Raw genomic sequence first — 17,386 nt, 5'->3', positions numbered from 1 at the left:
TGAGCGATTAAAATAGACGACGCCATCATCTTGAGCTGTCATTGACGTCACACGAACCCATCCTCAAACAATAAATAATCTCTTGCTTCTCTCCAGACCCCGTTTGTCACCAAGCAGCCGAGATCCTCCGTATTATGACACCATACCATTCCGTGTACATTGGTTCTTCCCCGTATACTTGGCAATACTACTTATTACTCTTCCATCCTCATTCACGCCTTCTTTCCAACTTTCGACATAATCTTCTACTCGTTGAATCTTGATTTCCCCGGGTGAAAAGTATAGTTTTATCCTTGCACTGCAAGCTCCAACTGATCAAAGACTGTAAATAATAGTATGTCTCTAACTAGTGTCACTCGCGTCGTATCCAAATCCATCCTCGGCGCTTCCTTTACTAGCACAACTCGCAGGCTTACCACTACCGTTCCCAGATTTGGTAGAATGCCTCCTCCTGCTCACAAGATGGCCCACTTCCCGAGGATCACATCCTCTCTTCCCTCAGAACACTCTGAGTTTAGAACAGTGATGTGGACGGGCGAGAGCAGTCAACTTGTCCTCAGTAAGTGACGAGTTCCAGATCATTTAATAGCGATGATCTTTAGTCTGATTGAATCTTCCAGTGACTATCCCTGTCGGAGGAGAAATAGGGGAAGAAATTCACCATGTTGACCAACACTTGGTTTTCACCTCTGGTACTGCCAAGGCCATTGTTGGAGGAGAAGAAAAAGAGATCAAGGCTGGAGATCTTGTCATCGTTCCTCAGGGTACCAAGCATAACTGTGAGAGTGCTTTTACGCCAGCGGTAAAAAAATAAAACTGATCATCTGTGGTAGTCGTCAATACGGGCCCTACCCCTCTTTGCCTTTTTACTGTATATGCTCCGGCCGAGCATGCCGAGACAACAGTCAACAAAACGAAGGAGGAAGGGGATAAATTGGAAGACGAGGGCAAGGATGAGCCTCCAAAGTGGGCAGTTAGGAAGTAGATGATAGAATAAATTATCGTTCGCGAGCGTGGATTTAGTGGTTCGCTATGTAAAGAAATCAACGTTACACATTTTGAGATCAGATGCATAGCGACGCTAAAAAATCCACCTCAAGCCCATTCTAGGGAACACCATGCTAACAATGAAATCCTCTCCTCATAACTTCAATCGTTTTTCCAACTATTAACCTCTTTGATATATTCTTGCAGCCTCTGCCTCATTTTGATCACCGTCATTGTCCTGTTCCATTCTTTCCTATCATCCCAGAGTTTATCGAAAAGGGTGGCGCGAAGTTGTTCGAGCTGGTCAACTGTAAGATCTGCAGTCGCAGTTTCAAGCTCGGCTTGAAGGTTTTGAAGGTCTTGTTCGGGTAGAATGAATGGTGGATAGTCTAGCTGTGGGGAATCGCATGCAATATCTGGTGGAAAGGATTGACTAGTCAATGCTTCAGGAGCGTCCACTGAGGCTTTTTCAGCTGTGTCAGGCTGGTCATCCCGCAACCGCTTTTCTCGTCCTTGGTATTCGATCTCTGCGCCGTCATCCTCCTCTCTCGGTCGTTTAGACGATGTGTCAGCGGCATCGGGCATCCCTGAAATTTCTGCAATGGGATTCGGATGATGTGTTGACTCGGACGCTGTTAAGTTTTGCCCATTCTCTTCTCCAATCTCCTTTGCTTGTTCCTTCTTTCTCTGCCTCGCCGCCTTTTTGGCCCTCATCCTTTCTGCATATCTCTCAAATTCAGGTGTCCATTTGGGATCAAATCCAGAGATATGCAGCCGAGCATTTGCGCCCATCTCAACCACCTTGGCCTGCCTCTCTGGATCTCCTACCTTGACAGCATTCTCTTCGATTTTGCGAATGTCGGCCAAAAAATCCTCTGGAGTATAATATTTATGACGTATGAGCCGACGTTGGATAGTATCGATGTCAACATTATGAGCCTGCCAAGTTGGGGTAGGAATCAAGGCTGCTGAGGTTGACGCTGAAGCGGAGGGTAAAGCGAGATGATTAACGGCAGAGACTGGAGCTGCTGATATATTGGCAATGTCACCTGTTGATGATTCTGATAGATTCTCTGTCGTGGGAAGCATGTTCATCCCTCCATCAACCTCATTGACTTGAGACTCAGCATTATTGTTGGCGTCTTCAATGATGTTTGAAACTACCTCAGCTCCTTTCAGGGCAGTGGCAGATTGTGAAAGAGCAGCTGACGCAGCAGCCTGCTCAACGAGACATCTGGAGAGCTCCATTGCGTCATCCTGTAATCAATCAGTGAGACATGACCCGGCGTCTTGGAAACAAAAATCATACCTTGACACTCGCAACAACCTTCCTGTACCTTTTCATAAACTCCTTCACCAGATTCGTAAATGAGACAACCATCATATTTCTCGCGGCCTGATCTTTCTCTTCATCTCTTGCACGCTCCGCCTCAGTTGGTTGACGAGGAGGAAGCGGAGAAGCCAGTGGGAGGTTTTCCAATACGCGTTTACGACGAGGGACACCATCAGGGAAGTCTGTCGGAGGCTTTCGAACAGAGGCGAGGAGATCGGTGAAGTACGCAGATCGTTCGGACGTGTTAGGGAAGTCTAATGCAATTTTATTTTCACGAGCAAACCCAAACCACGCTTTGACATCGGCAGGAAGGTCAGCCCAGGGACTGTCCGCTATGGCGAGCAAGAGAATGGGATCTGATGGTGGAATCCCGTCAAGGAGCGCGCTAAAAGTGGACCGTGCAAGTTCCGGAACGGCAGAAGCCCATTGGGACAAAGAAGGTATGAATATGACAGAGGGCTGATGACGCTTGGCTTCAACAAATAGTTGAACAATAGTGGCCTCCACAGACTAAACCAAATAATTAGCCTGCACCGCTTATCCGTGGAGACACACCCCGACTTACTCTGGTAGAATCACCTAACAAAGTGCCCAAATCCAGACTTTGTATGTGGAATCCTTCAAGATGATGCAAGACGGCTGGTCCCAAGAATATTTGCCCCATCCCTGGTTGCCCATGCACAAGTATTCTTGGGCGGAATGTTCTTAGCTTATCTAGAGCTATATCGATGTAAGCTTATGGGTGCTGCGATACTTGTACGACTTACACTGTAAAACGATATGCTTCTCAAAGCTTTCATAAGCTTCATCTTCATACTCTGCTTCCTCTAGAGCGGTAGACTGCGTCTTGGGTGGCAAAACATGATCGACAGCAGAATTTATACGCTCAAGAGGCACTGAAAGAAGAGGAAGTAGATGAGAGGGAAGTTGAATGGCAGGGGAGGACGTTGATCTGGCAGAAGAGGGGACGATTTCTGCCGCTTCATATCAGCAATGGTGCACTCTAGCATCGGCTGATTACTTACTCTTGATGGACAACATGAAATCTTTTGCCTTCACATGTATACTTTTTGTCTCCAATTGCAATCTATCAACCGTCTTGTAAATTTGAGGATAGCGCCTTTGTATGGCATTTAGAGCGGCCTCAGTACAAAGAGCTCGTAGATCTGCACCACCATATCCTTTGGTGAGGCTCGCCAATTTATCAAGCATCTCATCCGACAGCTTGGGCTCCCAGCTACGAGTGTTGATGCTAATAATTTTTTTGCGCGCCTCGCGATTGGGAAGGGCAAAGTAGAATTCGCGATCAAAACGGCCAGGGCGACGAAGAGCAGGATCGACGGCGTCAGGGCGGTTAGTAGCACCTATAACAATGACCTGGCCTTCGTTCGATGATCAGATCAAGTCTACATGGATAACAGTTCGCTCACCTCGACCATCCATGCCGTCCATCAAAGCCAGCAGTGTGGAAACCAAAGAAGCATGAATTTGATCTTGCTTGCTACTCCTGACGGGCGCTAATCCATCAATCTCATCGAAAAAGATGATACTGGGTTGAGATGCTCTTGCTTCTTCAAATAACATTCGAAGCTGACGTTCAGCTTCTCCGACCCATTTGGAGAGTACATCGGCACCCTTCCTCATGAAGAATGCTGTGCTGTCTAAGCCTTTGATCGTACGCCTGAATAAATTAACTTACAGATTTTGGTATTACCAGAACTACACGATGCTGCTAAGGCTCGGGCCAAAAGCGTTTTGCCGGTACCAGGGGGGCCATGAAACAGAACACCTCTAGGAGGGGTGATACCAAACTGTTGAAAGAGCTCGGGATACAGTAAAGGAAGAGCAACCATCTCTTTGAGTTGATTAATATCTATATGATTTTAGTCAGTCTCGACTAGTTGTCGAGTGGGGATTTCTTACGATTATCGAGACCGCCGACGTTGTCAAAGGTGACATTCATATCTACTCCAAGAGGATCGGCATCTGCCGTGGCTAGCACTTGTGTCAACAGAGATCAATGAAAGGGGGGGAATCTAAAAGCTAGACATACTGGACTTGGGGTTAATCCTGCCAAAGTTGGGCACGTCGGATGGTCCAGCAGCTCCTCGTGCAGCTACAGCAGTACCGCCTGACATGGATGGGCCAGCAGCTCCGCTTTTGAAGGGAGACGCAAAGTCCATGTCATCCTTAACATACGATGAGCTTATACGTACATTTTAATACCAGAGGTACAAGTCAAGGAAAACCCACCGAATCACTCGTATCAGGATCACCCATAGCTTGCGTCAGATCCTTCGCCCTCATGGCAAATGGTAATCCAACTCCACCATATCTGACGCCGCCTGCTCCCCTGAAACCACCAGCTGCTCTTCCACTGCCGCCTGCCACAGCCGCTAAAGCTTCTTGTGTTGATATTTCTTTGCTAAGCTCTTCCAACGTGGGGATATGGTAATTTGGTCGGGAAGTGCGCTCTCGAAGGTTCGGTCGTTTGTGAGGAGACGAATCCTCATCACTGTCAAGCGCACGAGCTTTCGCCGATGAGCGGGTACTACGGCGAGTGGGAAGAGCTGTGGACCGCGTATTGCGGGCCGTTGCACGAGTGGTGCGTCGGCGAGAGGACCTGCGTTTGCCATATCCTGAGTCGTCGTCGTCAGACACAACGAAATCCTCCTCCTCGGGTTCTTCGTCGTAATTTCCCAAAGGATCACTCGATGCGCGCCCTTCTGTCGACTCTCCTTCCGTTGGCTCGAATTCGTCAGCATCAGCAGAGGAATGCCGAGTGCGGGTGGCAGCGCGAGCATCGCTTCGTAAGGACCTCTTGCCATTAGGATAAGAAGTTCCAACATCTGGCTGCTGCAGAGCAGAGTCAATGTTGGCAGATGCTAGGGAGTTCCTCGCGGATCTGGGTGGAAAAGCATTTCTAGGTGGTGGAACGGCGTTTCCCTCCTCATCTTCATCAGGATCAACGATGAGCCTTCTTTTCGCTTTTCCTCTCGCAATTCTTCTACCAGACCGCATTTCAGGACTGGCTGACGTGACAGCGTCTTCAAAATCGTCCTCAAACCTTTGGGGTGCCTTCTGTGTCCTCCCCGACCTCGTGGTCACAGCTGGCGCGACTTTGATGGTACTGTCTGCGCCCTCGTCAACATCCTCATCAACAACACTATTATATGCGTCATCTAGCTCCTCATCATCATCTTCCTTATAAATTGATTTCGTCGCTGCGAGCCTCGTTGCTCCTCGTTGAGGACGGCCAGAAGCACCGACAGTCTGTTCTTCTTGGTGGACCTGGGAAGACCGGCGAGTTGAGCGACTTGACACCATTCCCGAGATAGCGACAGGCGACAGGGGCGGGCGAAAACGGATTTTGGTGGATGTGTTGGCCAGGTTAAAACCGTTTTGAGAAGGCACGATTGTGGTAGTGGGCAGTGAAGCTCTCGGAGGGGTTTCAGAGAATGGGAGCGGGTGAATCGGGGGCAGTGGCCAGCTTGTAGAGGTCTCTGCTTGGGTATTTTGTTGGAATCCGGGTGCCAATGAATTCCCTCGGGATTCTGGCCGCAGTGACGGCGATTCAGGAACTGACGCCTGTGAGACTTGCGGGTAGTGCAAGGTACTGATAGGAGAGCCGTATGGCAGGTGGGACGAAGCAACCAGGCGGGGGAACTGATCGTGCGTGGATTGGTACGGGTATTGGGATGGTACGGAAAGCTGCTCAGGTGTGCCAAGTTGGGGCTGTTTTTGTGGGACTTGTTGATGCAGAGAGTAGTGCTGGTTGGCTGCAAATGGTTGTTGACCTCCGCCAGCGAATGTGACGGGACGAACGTGTTCAGGCGCGCCTTCTATCCCCAATGGAGAGTACTCGTATGTGGCCGGGGAATAGCGAGTATGCTGGGGAGGGTGGTCGAAATATCGCTGGTGATACTGGGGCTGGGGCTGGTACTGCGCGGGGTGGGATGGACGGGTATCTACAGTGGGCGGCGAAAGAAAGGGAGGATAGCCCGGATTGGACGCGCTAGGCGACATTGAACGGCCGACTCTGGCCAGGGGAAGTGGAGATCGGTGTCGCAGGAAGGAAGAAGCGCGGTAAGCGGACGAGAGGGGAGAAGCGACACAAGATACGACGAAGAGGATGCGCGGCGTGCCTCTCGCGTGGCTTCGACAGTAACGACTCCATGTCAGCCTCATAATCACACCTGCCACGCAGTATCAGCCTCACCTGTCCCTCCACTAATAGCGCTTCTACACACCGTCCGGGCTACGATAGTCATACAATAATAATAATATGCTGCGTTATGCAACGGCAAAACACAGGTGAAGCTGTCTGTAGCAACTTTTACTTGTGCATGGTCTACAATAAGCTTTTGTTGTTCTTCCTATCGCTCGACCTCACTCCCACTCTCGCTTCCATTCATATCCACGTCGCTTCCATGCTCGCTCTCATCATCTCCTTGCAAGACCGGTAACTCTTTCCTCTCTGTCTCAAAGCCGAGCTTCCTAAGGCCTGCTTCCACTTCGTCGGTTTTGCTCGTGGACACTGTCACGGCACCGATGGAGGTCTCGGCTTTGAACAGTGGTGAAAAGTATCTCGAGATGACATCACGGACCTGTTCAAGGGTGACTCCCTACGGTTGGGTCGATCAGCTTTATTCCATGTCCGGCGTTTCAGAACAGAACATGGGGGCTTACAGGAAGGCTCTTTAGCAAATCCTGATCGGCATTTTTACCTAGACCCTTCAAGACTTCGTTCAGATAGGCGGTACCCGCGGCACCCAAGACAGTTTCCGACCGCCTAGCATAGTCATAAGTCATGCTAGAACGGGCGCCATCCACCAGGTCTTGGTCAAGCTCAACCTAAACAGAGAAGATTAGGAAAACAGCATACTGATCAGACAAGAACACCGACACTCACAGAACCATCAACCAAACCATCCATGATCTTACCTGCGGCCTGGTACGCCAACATCGCATTCGGACTCTGCGTCATATAATGAGCCATGTTGGCCAACTCTATATCTAGGACTTACTCTATAGACACTGAATCCAACCAATCCAGCTTCGGGGTACACCATGACATGAGCTCCATAAGCTAATCCAGAGCCTCTGATCGACTTCCATAGGTAACTCTCCAAAGCATTCAGCAAGGAGGAGGCGAGACGAAGGGCGGGAAGGTCAGGATGAGAATGGCCAGAAGGACCAGTCGCGAAGAATGTAGCGTAAGAGCCTTCAATCGCCGGCATTGGGATGATTACACACTGTCGCGATATTAGTACTACGTTCCGTGTGGGGTAGACAAAAATACGCACCTTCTTGCTCGGATTTTTGCCCAAAGTTGTCAGTGTTTGCTGGGATGTCGAGAGAGGCTCAAGGGGCAGTGCCTCGCCAACTTGCAAGAAAGACCGAGCCAGAACAGAAAGAGGTTTCTGCAAACCGAGGATATCACCCTGAATGGCCACCCTCATCTTTCTTGGATCAAGCACTATCACGTTGGTCAGGACGTGCGCAACGCACCGCTATCGCAGAAAGGAACTTACAGTGCTTTCTCAATTCCTCCATTTTTTCAATGACTGCGTTTGGTTCCTTCTCCAACATTTCGGCGACATGTGGGATGAAATGTAACCTGTTCAACAGCTCACAAGCTTGTGAGGAAGATTTGCTAGCGTCGTATGTGAGATTGTTAGCCCAAGCAGTAGCAATGGTGTTCCCGTCGCGTTTTTCAGTAGGGAGCTCTTGGGCGAGCTTCGCAACAATGACCGAAAGTCGCTTGCTATCAAAGACAGCACCGGACAAGAGATCGCGTAGCCAGGCTACAGCTTGCTCGTATTGAGCCTTTTCGACCTTTAGTGTAACTGCCATAACTTCCGCAAAGTTGCCCTTGAACTCGAAATGTGCCGATTGCGATACAGTCAGACTGATATCGTCAATGCTTCTCTCCAACGTGTTATGTATGAATGGCTCACTCTTCAAGCTCATTGACAGTTTGCTCGTGAGAAAGCACAGTTCCGTCAGCGCGTTTTACGCCAAGGCTAAACAGGGCGTTTTGGAAGATTGTGAGGTAACTGCATGGTGACAAATTCAGCTGCAGCACTTGGATAATCTTCCAAAGGCGACTTACGGCTTTAGATGAATGGGTACATCGATAGTGTCAAATAAGGCTACAACCACCACAAAGTTCGACTGTCCCTTTCGGTCAACGACTTTGCTGTAGATAATCATACGTTGAACTGACCTTGACATGAGAAAAGTGAGTCTGATAGGGCAATCTATGTCCGTCGGCATCCACGAATCGCTGCACTTCGCCCCCATCACTCTTGACATTGTCATTGATTGCGTTATTGATTGCAGTCTCGACAGGAACCCAGGTCAACCTTGAAGGCTGCAGCCATCATCAGTCTCAGCTAGCTTTAAAAGGCCTTTCCGTAACTTACGTCGGTAATAGGAAAACTGGTAATCATCTCTTTGGGAGGGGGGATTTCGCTCTCTTTTTTCGCCGCCTCTAACATGGCCTCGAGCGCCTTCAGCTTCTCGTCTCCCAGCTCCTCCTTCCTTCTTGCCACTCTTTCCTTTTCTTCCTTCTCGATTTTGACCGACAAGGCCGCAGATGGTTTGCCCACGATGGTGATAGAAGGAGCGGATACGAAGTACTTGTCAAGAAGAGCCAGCCACTCTTCGGCTGTGTATGAATGGAGACTGGAATAGTCTTCCATGTCGTTGAAGGCAAGAGGAAGCTCTTTACCATCTACCTTACCGTAGAGGAAGTCCCCGATGATCGCATCAGAGAGAACCTCTGTCGCGCGACTCTCCATGTATTCCAAGAGCTTCCTCTGGTCTTTCCTTAATATCCTCTTCATCCTTTCCATGTCAATTCCTTCTTCTCTCACAATTTTCCGCAGCTTCTCTTGTAACAATCCAGCAATGTCCTCCAGATGTTTGGCAGGGACATCAGAAATATAGACGGATATTTCGTTCTTGTTCACTCGATCACTAGAATAGAAGCTGAAGGCGGTACACAAGGGCTTTGGGATTTCAATGAACTCCTTGGATAAGGGAGAAGTAGCAGATTGCGTGAGGTAGCTGTCGAGAACGCTAATGGCCAAATTGGTGCGGTAATCAGTGGGAGGTGGACCGAGGTAGGTGATCAACACCTCTCCTACAGATTCATCTTCTTCCATGAACTCCACGGTCTTGGTGATAGGCTTCGAGATAGAAAGTGGTTTGGCAGTTGTAGTCTGAACAAATGGGCGCTTCCAGTCCGCGGGGATGATAGGCCCCGAACCAGATTTGTTGGCAAGAATCATTGGATCAATTTGATTGTTAAGGACATCAAAAAGTTCTGGGATGGGTACTGCGCCGTCAATGACGAGGCATAGCTACAGGAGAAGGATGAGTGATTGTTAAATGTAAGATCCAGATTCAACTTACATTGTATGGCTGATAGTACTCGGCATGATAATCTCGAACTGCGAGGAGGTTAAGGCATGAAGGTTATCAGTACGGGAGACTCACTCTGTTGGGCCGTTAAGACCCTCAGTTTGTGCATCAAACCGCCAGTCTCGCTCCTGTAGGCAGAGCCAGGAGGATATAAGGATCTTTGGCCTCTGGAAAGGTTTGTCAATGATAGTCATGCACCAATCAAAAGGGGGGACGTACTCCAAGGCCATCAAATCACCTGCAGTATTTTCTCTGGCCTGCATCTCACTATACACCACACCAGCATCTTCCCCTGCCCCGTTGATATGATAAACTTCGGTCACAAAGCCGGCGTCGGTTATGGTGGGGTGGAGGATATGATCAACGTAAACAGGGAGCATCTTGAGGAAACCTTCACTGCCAGCTGTGGAAATGGTGTATGCAGTATGATCATTAGCAGTCCAAGCATTGGTCCCGTTGCTTCCTGCGCGATTGGCAAGTTGGTCAAGGACGCCTTTGTAGGGGTATTGTTTGGAACCAAGGAACACAAGGCTGAGATAAAATTAACCAACAGCATATGGTTGTACTTTAGACATGCAACATACTGTTCCAAAGTGTGAGGACGGCCAGTATCATCAAAAACTTGTCTATGGTCAGCAGGAAACCCACAGCGCTTCTTTATACTCTAAGGAATGGCAACACACTTTCAGAGGCAATTGCAAAATAGCCATTGGTCTATCTTTAATTAGCCGTGATTGTCAGATAAGCACAGCAGAACGGTGCGTACGATAGGAGCTTGATGACTACCGAGAACAACAGTCAATCCAGTCTTTTCGCTCCTCCATTTTGAGACGGTGATGGGGGCGTAACCGATGGGGAAAGATTTAAGAAGCTTGAAGTTGCCTTGATCTTGAGCCGCTGCTGAGGAGACCATTCTAAGCACTATGGGACTGTGAGTGGGATTACCGTGTTTGAACAGAGGGGGAAGCCGTCGCAGACGAGATAGGATGGGCATATGCGTTGTTGAGAATGTCTTCGTGCGGTGGCTCGACCAAATTAACGGCATACAGGTATCCGGAGCACGGACTTCAAGACAAACTCCGCTGTTGAATGTCTGTAATTACGTATGGCTGATGATCGACAGAGCGAGGAGTGGAGGGCAAGGAGGAGTCGGCCATCGGCGGTCGGCTTAATTACATACCCCGCTCCTCTCGCATCCAAGAAATTACTATTTGGTCATCCTTTAATCCACACTCCCCAATACAGCTCGCTTACCCGTACCATAACAGATGAGCGCTTCCAGACCGAAATCTTCAAGAGTCATTCAAAAACCACGAGGAATATCAGCTCTCGCCGCTAGGATCCCCACTTCAGAATCCACAAAGCAACAGTCCAATGTCGGTGGCAAACGTAAAGCCCCGACTCCTGCGACCCGCAAAGGTGTGTGCTCTATATCATCTCGCTCCCTGATTCTGTTTATATACTAAGTGGCGATAGGCACCCGACCTGCCTCCCCGATATCAGTTGCTTCGACAGTTTTATCTGTGTCAGATAATGATGAGGATGATGAAGATGAGCTCGAAGAAGTTCCTATACCTATTGTTTCTAACGAAGTCCAAGGCGGTGACGAGGACGAAGACGAACAAGATGGTGAGGATGAAGAGAGTGAAGATGACGATGGCGTAATTCATCTGGAGATTGGTGGAGAAACTGCGGAAGAGAAGGCAAAGCGCATGGTTTTGGCTAAGAGGAAAAAACCATTGACAGCAAGAGATAGAGCACTGAGGTTAGAGGTCCACAAAGTGCATGTTATAGCTCTATTGGCTAGTGCCAGCGTAAGGAATAAGTGGTGTAACAACTCCCTCTTAAAAGTAGGTAATCAAGGCCACAAAGAATTTGTCTAACATCATGCAGGCCCGTTTGCTCTCTCTACTGCCGCATCCGCTACAAGCAGCTTTCAACATTCCTCCTTCCCGCTTCCCTGATCGTGCACAACGCTCTCGCCTATTTTTCGAGGCTTTACAGTCTCTGGTCACGTGGTGGTCTCAGACATTTTTCGATGTGTCGGACTATGCTCTAGGCTTGCGAACTCGTCCTTGGGACGAAGTCCAAGGCATTATAGAGTCAATATCCAAAGTACATACTCCCTTTAGCCGGTCGCCTTCGGGTCATGGTGACGGCGAAAAGATCAATAAAGCTGCAAGCAAGGGAAAAGGCAAAGCTGCTGCAAGTGAAGAACTGTCAGAGCAACTTGCCTTTGGATCGGGTGCGGAGCGTCTTCGATCGGTCAATAGCCTTATGAAGAAAGCGTTACAGCAAGAAGGATCTCGGGATGTTTCTGCTCAACTATTTGTAGCTCTTGCTCGGGCATGTGGGCTAGGTGTCAGACTTGTTACCTCACTTCAGGCAGTGCCATGGAGAGCAGAAAAGGGTGCGACTAAGAAGAAGGCTGTAGGAGCTGGTAGAGGAGGCAGAACGTTAGCGAGCAGGCAGGGTTTAGGAGATGAAGATGAGGATGACGACGAGGATGAAATGGAAGAAGTTCGCATACCAGATGACGTGGGAAGATCCGTAGGAGGGGCTAAGAATAATTCACGAGAAGCTGGCAGTAGGCGATTGAAAGATCCAGCAGATCTCTATAGACTACGAAAATACAAGCCTCCGGCTCGAAAGATTGGGTCGCCAACTAAATCCAAGCCGAAGGCAAGTCAGAGTGAGTTGTGAATTGCCCGTGGTTTTCTTTATTTTATCTGACCATATATAGGCCTTGCGGACCAGCCGCCTGTCTTTTGGGCAGAAGTGTTCAATAGATCGGACCAACGTTGGATACCTGTCGACCCTGTGAGAGGCATTATCCGAAAGAAACGCGACTATGAGCCGCCAACGGACAGCGGGCCGGTTAGAATGCTGTATGTTGTTGCTTTCGAGGAAGGTAAAGATATCGTTCCCGTACAATGCGTATTTTTCTGCTAATGGTTGCGTAGACGGTTACGCCCGAGACGTGACCCTTCGATATACCAAAAACTTCTATGCTAAAACCAGTAAATTACGAGTCCCTGCGAAACCAAACGAGCCTCAGTGGTGGAGTGATATAGTTATGGGTTTCCTACGGAGACCGTATCATTTAGTGAGAATTTCTGTTTTCGACTATAACAAATGCTAATGTATTCCACAGAACCGAGACGATATGGAAGATGCAGAGCTCGAGATGAGTCAGATGACAGAGGGTATGCCAATGCATATGAGTGGCTTCAAGGATCACCCAATGTGAGTATGCTGTAGCCCATAGTATTACCTATGCTCATACTTGCATCAGTTATGTTCTTGAACGCCACCTCAAGCGGGATCAAGTGCTTAACACTGCCAATCCCGTAGGTCGCTTCAAAGGTGAAGCAGTTTTTCGTCGTTCTTCAGTTCAGAACTGTAAAACGGCTGAGAACTGGATGCGTTCTGGGCGCAAAATAAAAGAAGGGCAAGAGCCCCTGAAGTGGGTCAAACAGAGAGCCGTGACGCTACAAAAGCGAAGAGCGCAGGAGCTGGCAAAGCAGGAAGGCGAGGAAGTAACTCAAGGACTGTATGCGGAGTGGCAAACAGAGATTTACAGGCCTCCGCCCATTAGAGATGTGAGTTCTATCAAGATCATCACAGATTGAAGATTTCTAACGCCATGTAGGGCATAATACCGAGAAATTCGTTTGGCAATATTGACCTCTATGCACCAACTATGCTGCCCCTCGGTGCAGTCCATCTACCTTGTATGTACTCGATGAACTCTGTTTACTCAGTGTTATGCTGATGACCATATAAGACAAGGGTATTGCCAAAGTTGCCAAAGGCCTCGGAGTAAGCTATGCAGAAGCTTGCGTAAGTTTTTATTAGGTCTTGTTCTTGTCAGTAGTACTGAAATTGCCTTAAGACTGGTTTCGAATTCAAGAAGCAACGAGCGGTGCCTATCATTAAAGGCATCGTAGTAGCAGCTGAAAAGAAACAAGAAGTCCTTGATGCCTACGAAGAATCTACCATCGCTGCTGAAGAGCGCGAACGTATGAAGCGGGAAGATCGCGCTTTGAAACGCTGGTCCAAGCTTGTCAACGGTCTCAGGCTTCGTCTACGTCTTCAGCAAGAGTATGGCTCGAAGGACAAGGTGAATGAGACACCTTCGAATCTTTTCGAAGGAGCCGGGGATGAGGGCGAAATGCGAATAAATCTCCGGGGAAAGAGTGCAAGAGAACTTTTGGCAGCTGCGCAGCATCAGAGCACCAAAGATTGGGAAGAGAGAGTTCGGAGAGAAGATATCAGCATGGAGGAGGAGGATGGTATGATGCCTGCCATGGCCGTTGAGCGCGAGTCAAATCAGATTCTACTGGGCGATTTCCGCGCTCCTAGTAGTGCCATTTCGGAAGTCACTAACGTCACTCCCTCGGCGGAAACACCGAGGATCATGCTTCGATTTAAAAACACCTCCTCTCCACAATCAGCCGCTCACGCCGCTTCCGAAAGTCGAAGTGGACTCACTTCTTCTCAAAAGAGGAAAGCGATGATTTCGGGGACGATTGAAGCTGTTGACGATGAACAGTTTGAGGATCCACGGACAACAAAAGGGGACAAAACGATGGCATTACCGGAGCCTGTGGCGAGTACGACTAATATGCGGACGTTGAGGAGCACAAGAGCGAGGACAAGAGAGCAAATGAAGGCCAACCAGGCAAGGGAGGATAAAATCAGACAAGCTTAGAAGAGTGACACTGAAAATGATATATAATAATGTTGATTTATAATAATGTTGATATATAATAGTGTTGATATAAACATTTAACTTGGCGAAAGCTCAGCTTTTATGTCGTGGTTAGTGTAAAGGGATTAATGGGTATTAGTTTGGCAGATTCACATTTACATGGCTATTATTGACTACATAACCTAAAAGTTTGTATTTCTGGTACAACTTAATAAACCACAATATGACCATTAACGTCATCATTGGCTGGCCCTTTCAATCTCATTCTTTTTCGCAGATAGACCAGACGTCTTTTACGGGCTGCTGGTGGCGGTTAGTGGGGACTTCCTTTGGGTGAATAGGCGCTAATACATACCTCGTTTTATGTACTCTGCTTCATGCTCAAGCAGGTGGTGGCCTTGAGGAGGGCCGCATCCAAAATCGGGCTACACCTTGGCGAGAGACCGTGGCAATGGCATCTGGAAGACAATATACGTTGGTCAGGATGGTGACGTCTACCGTTTTAGACTGCCTTATATTTAGCCTGCTGTAAAAAAAAAAAAAAAATGCGAAGAGAAGGAGACTCACCATAACAGGCTGAAGGGTGGGGATTGATTTACGCGACGGAGCCGAGTGAAATCTGCCAGAAGTACGCTCAGCCGGAGTATGGGAGCGTGAATGATCCAAGATGTTAACAGTCATGGAGCTAGCAGCCGCATCGCGCTGCACAGAGCCGTTTACGTGATGTTGTCGTGGTTTGTGCACAGTAGCAGGAGAATAGTCCCACTATCATTTTTCAGTTAAACAGGACGCAAAGACAATAAGAGCTAATAGGGACCTACAAATAACAACTTCCCATCCTCTCCCGTACTGACGAATCGATAAGCCCTTGACGAAGGATTATTGCTTTGTGGATCAAACGCGATACTTGTAATGTAGGAGCTGTGGCCTTGGCATCTCGCGATAATGCGGGCGTCTCGCCCTATAGAAAACAAAGTGACGAAGTCATCTTCGCCTCCTGCTGCTATCAGGCGAGAATCGGGAGACCAAACGACCTAAATGAGGTAAGCGCAATGCTTGAATTGAATTTTGCCATCGCTTACGCATTTCAAGCCTCCATAATAACTGGAGAACGTGTCGGTAATACTTCGAAAACGCATTAGGTTTGGATATGGACAAGAGACAGATGGTACACTCACCGCTCTTCACTCGTATCGATTACTCTCAACAGACCGTCAGATGACACCGAGGCCAATTTTCCACCATCAGGAGAGTACGCTAAAGCTATTATACGTCTCCGGTTAACAATGAACAAAAACAAAAAGGATGAACAACTCAAACACTTACCATTGATTCGTGCATCTCCAATTTTAAGGGCTGCTACGGGGTTTCGCCCCGTAAATACAATCGCGTTCTTATCCTTCGGCTTTTCAGACTCCACCCCTGCAACCCAATCCTCGTTTTTCCACTTCAGAAGTTCAACATCTTGCTCTCTATCGAGAGAAAGACCGGTACCACTATCACTGCTCAAGCTGGGATCATGCCCGTTCGTGGTGGCTAGGAGAACGCGATCAAAAAAGACATCCCAAGGATGGGAAGTAATGTTTGCAGCATTTATTGGGTCCTCTAGAGAGATGTTGAACCTCAAAATGGTGTTATCTGCGAAAAGTACTAAAAAATGGGTAGGCTGTCGGGGATCGGGATAGATGCCGACCACCCGGGAGGAGTTCAATACGCCCTGCAAAGTAATCAGTTAAATTGCATACCAGCTGAGGCAACAACATGCGTACATTTTTATTGAGTCGAGTGTACTTTCCAAGGATAGGATCAAGCCAAAGCAGGTCCCCGGTCTCAAAACCAATGATGACGTCGAGCCTATCGGCACTTGCTGTCTGATTGATGATAGCGGTGCAGGTCAAAGGTGTCGAGAACAGCACTTTGACAAGTGCTTCCTTCTGGGATAATCAGCTAATTTGTCGATTACCCATTTTGACCGGTCCCTACCTTCTTTTTCTCAGCCTCGTTCGCCTGCTTACCAAAATCACCCCAAGCCCACTGTCGTCCCATATGCCAGCAGCCCCATTTGACCACTTCAGAAACGGTTTTGCCTTTCTCAGCCAGATACTTAGAGGCAGAGTCCAGCCCGATTACCCTTTGGACAAAGTCGGAGGTCGAATTACGCATGTTCGTCTTAGGTCTGGGGATGGCATTGATAGTTTTGGTAAATGGCCATTTGGACTGAATGGTTGGAGGGGACATGGCGAATGGGACAGATTGTGGCTCTGATGAGATTGGGGATGATGAGCTAGAGGAAGATGAGTAGCTGGACTTGGTGGGGTATCGTCCATCCGCAGCAGCAGGCGGAAGAAAGGCAGCTGTATCACCCTTCCCGCTTTTACCCAGCAGACCTCCAAACCCCCTATCTCCAGTCTTTGAGGGGAATTGGACCGTCACCCAACTCATTCTTGTAGGATAAATGGGTTCCCACTTTCCATTGATCTGGGTGGCTCCGAAACATGTAGATGAAGCAGAGGCGGCACTGGGGCTGGTTTGTTGCGGAGTGGGAGGAATACCAAAACCGGGACCTCCAAGGAACGGTCCGGGCTGACATGCCAGCCTTAATTCTGACGCGACGTTAGGCGAGGTGTTCCCTAGAAGGGGAAACATGGATCCCGGTTCTGCAAGGCTATATTGGCCCTCGGGAGCTTGGAAGAGCTCTGGTATTGGGGCTTCCTTGACGATGGGGACGGATGGTGCTGGCTTGACTAAAGGCCTCAATGGGGCCATATAGACCGGAGGGGTGTACATGTAGAGCTCCATGATGGATAGGCGGAGGGCAGGAGGTTGTCGAGGATATGGAGGAGATGAGATGAGATGGGGAAATGGCAGCGGCTGGAGGACTCGTCGGATGTCGCCGGGCCGAACAAGGCTACCTATTACTA

The 17,386-nt window shown here is 48.7% G+C and overlaps 5 protein-coding genes across 5 annotated transcripts; 2 read left to right on the top strand and 3 right to left on the bottom strand.

Annotated features, from left to right (window-relative positions):
* Window positions 1-75: 75 nt before the first annotated feature.
* Window positions 76-1,091, top strand: CND04560 (expressed protein). Its single transcript, XM_024657068.1, has 3 exons — window positions 76-559; window positions 621-779; window positions 834-1,091. The coding sequence occupies exons 1-3, from the start codon at window positions 337-339 to the stop codon at window positions 983-985; spliced, it is 534 nt and encodes a 177-aa protein (XP_024512779.1). The 5' UTR covers window positions 76-336; the 3' UTR covers window positions 986-1,091.
* CND04550 (conserved hypothetical protein) lies at window positions 1,057-6,406 on the bottom strand. The gene is made up of 10 exons (XM_024657067.1): window positions 4,574-6,406; window positions 4,374-4,509; window positions 4,244-4,315; window positions 4,020-4,193; window positions 3,751-3,972; window positions 3,346-3,702; window positions 3,088-3,294; window positions 2,886-3,040; window positions 2,297-2,830; window positions 1,057-2,244 (listed from the first exon to the last, which is right to left on the bottom strand). The coding sequence occupies exons 1-10, from the start codon at window positions 6,344-6,346 to the stop codon at window positions 1,150-1,152; spliced, it is 4,725 nt and encodes a 1,574-aa protein (XP_024512773.1). The 5' UTR covers window positions 6,347-6,406; the 3' UTR covers window positions 1,057-1,149.
* Window positions 6,407-6,650: 244 nt separating this feature from the next.
* CND04540 (cytoplasm protein, putative) lies at window positions 6,651-10,743 on the bottom strand. The gene is made up of 16 exons (XM_570102.1): window positions 10,518-10,743; window positions 10,435-10,465; window positions 10,336-10,372; window positions 9,971-10,282; window positions 9,827-9,918; window positions 9,743-9,780; window positions 8,749-9,690; window positions 8,550-8,696; window positions 8,436-8,497; window positions 8,281-8,379; window positions 7,855-8,231; window positions 7,627-7,799; window positions 7,348-7,575; window positions 7,233-7,298; window positions 7,010-7,174; window positions 6,651-6,945 (listed from the first exon to the last, which is right to left on the bottom strand). The coding sequence occupies exons 1-16, from the start codon at window positions 10,662-10,664 to the stop codon at window positions 6,697-6,699; spliced, it is 3,165 nt and encodes a 1,054-aa protein (XP_570102.1). The 5' UTR covers window positions 10,665-10,743; the 3' UTR covers window positions 6,651-6,696.
* Window positions 10,744-10,962: 219 nt separating this feature from the next.
* On the top strand, window positions 10,963-14,634 carry CND04530 (hypothetical protein). The gene is made up of 10 exons (XM_570104.2): window positions 10,963-11,170; window positions 11,228-11,601; window positions 11,645-12,443; window positions 12,495-12,662; window positions 12,715-12,857; window positions 12,906-12,997; window positions 13,047-13,353; window positions 13,404-13,485; window positions 13,539-13,594; window positions 13,647-14,634. Exons 1-10 carry the CDS (start codon window positions 11,020-11,022, stop codon window positions 14,463-14,465), a joined length of 2,991 nt encoding a protein of 996 aa, XP_570104.1. The 5' UTR covers window positions 10,963-11,019; the 3' UTR covers window positions 14,466-14,634.
* CND04520 (WD-repeat protein, putative) lies at window positions 14,609-17,306 on the bottom strand. Its single transcript, XM_024657066.1, has 9 exons — window positions 16,449-17,306; window positions 16,235-16,396; window positions 15,792-16,182; window positions 15,644-15,728; window positions 15,548-15,590; window positions 15,287-15,499; window positions 15,033-15,230; window positions 14,821-14,972; window positions 14,609-14,765 (listed from the first exon to the last, which is right to left on the bottom strand). Exons 1-8 carry the CDS (start codon window positions 17,262-17,264, stop codon window positions 14,847-14,849), a joined length of 2,034 nt encoding a protein of 677 aa, XP_024512622.1. The 5' UTR covers window positions 17,265-17,306; the 3' UTR covers window positions 14,609-14,765; window positions 14,821-14,846.
* Window positions 17,307-17,386: the final 80 nt, after the last annotated feature.

The sequence above is a fragment of the Cryptococcus neoformans genome, assembly GCF_000091045.1.
Source record: "Cryptococcus neoformans var. neoformans JEC21 chromosome 4 sequence".
In the NCBI taxonomy this organism is placed as follows: domain Eukaryota; kingdom Fungi; phylum Basidiomycota; class Tremellomycetes; order Tremellales; family Cryptococcaceae; genus Cryptococcus; species Cryptococcus deneoformans.
This window is presented reverse-complemented; position numbering and strand designations above follow the sequence as displayed.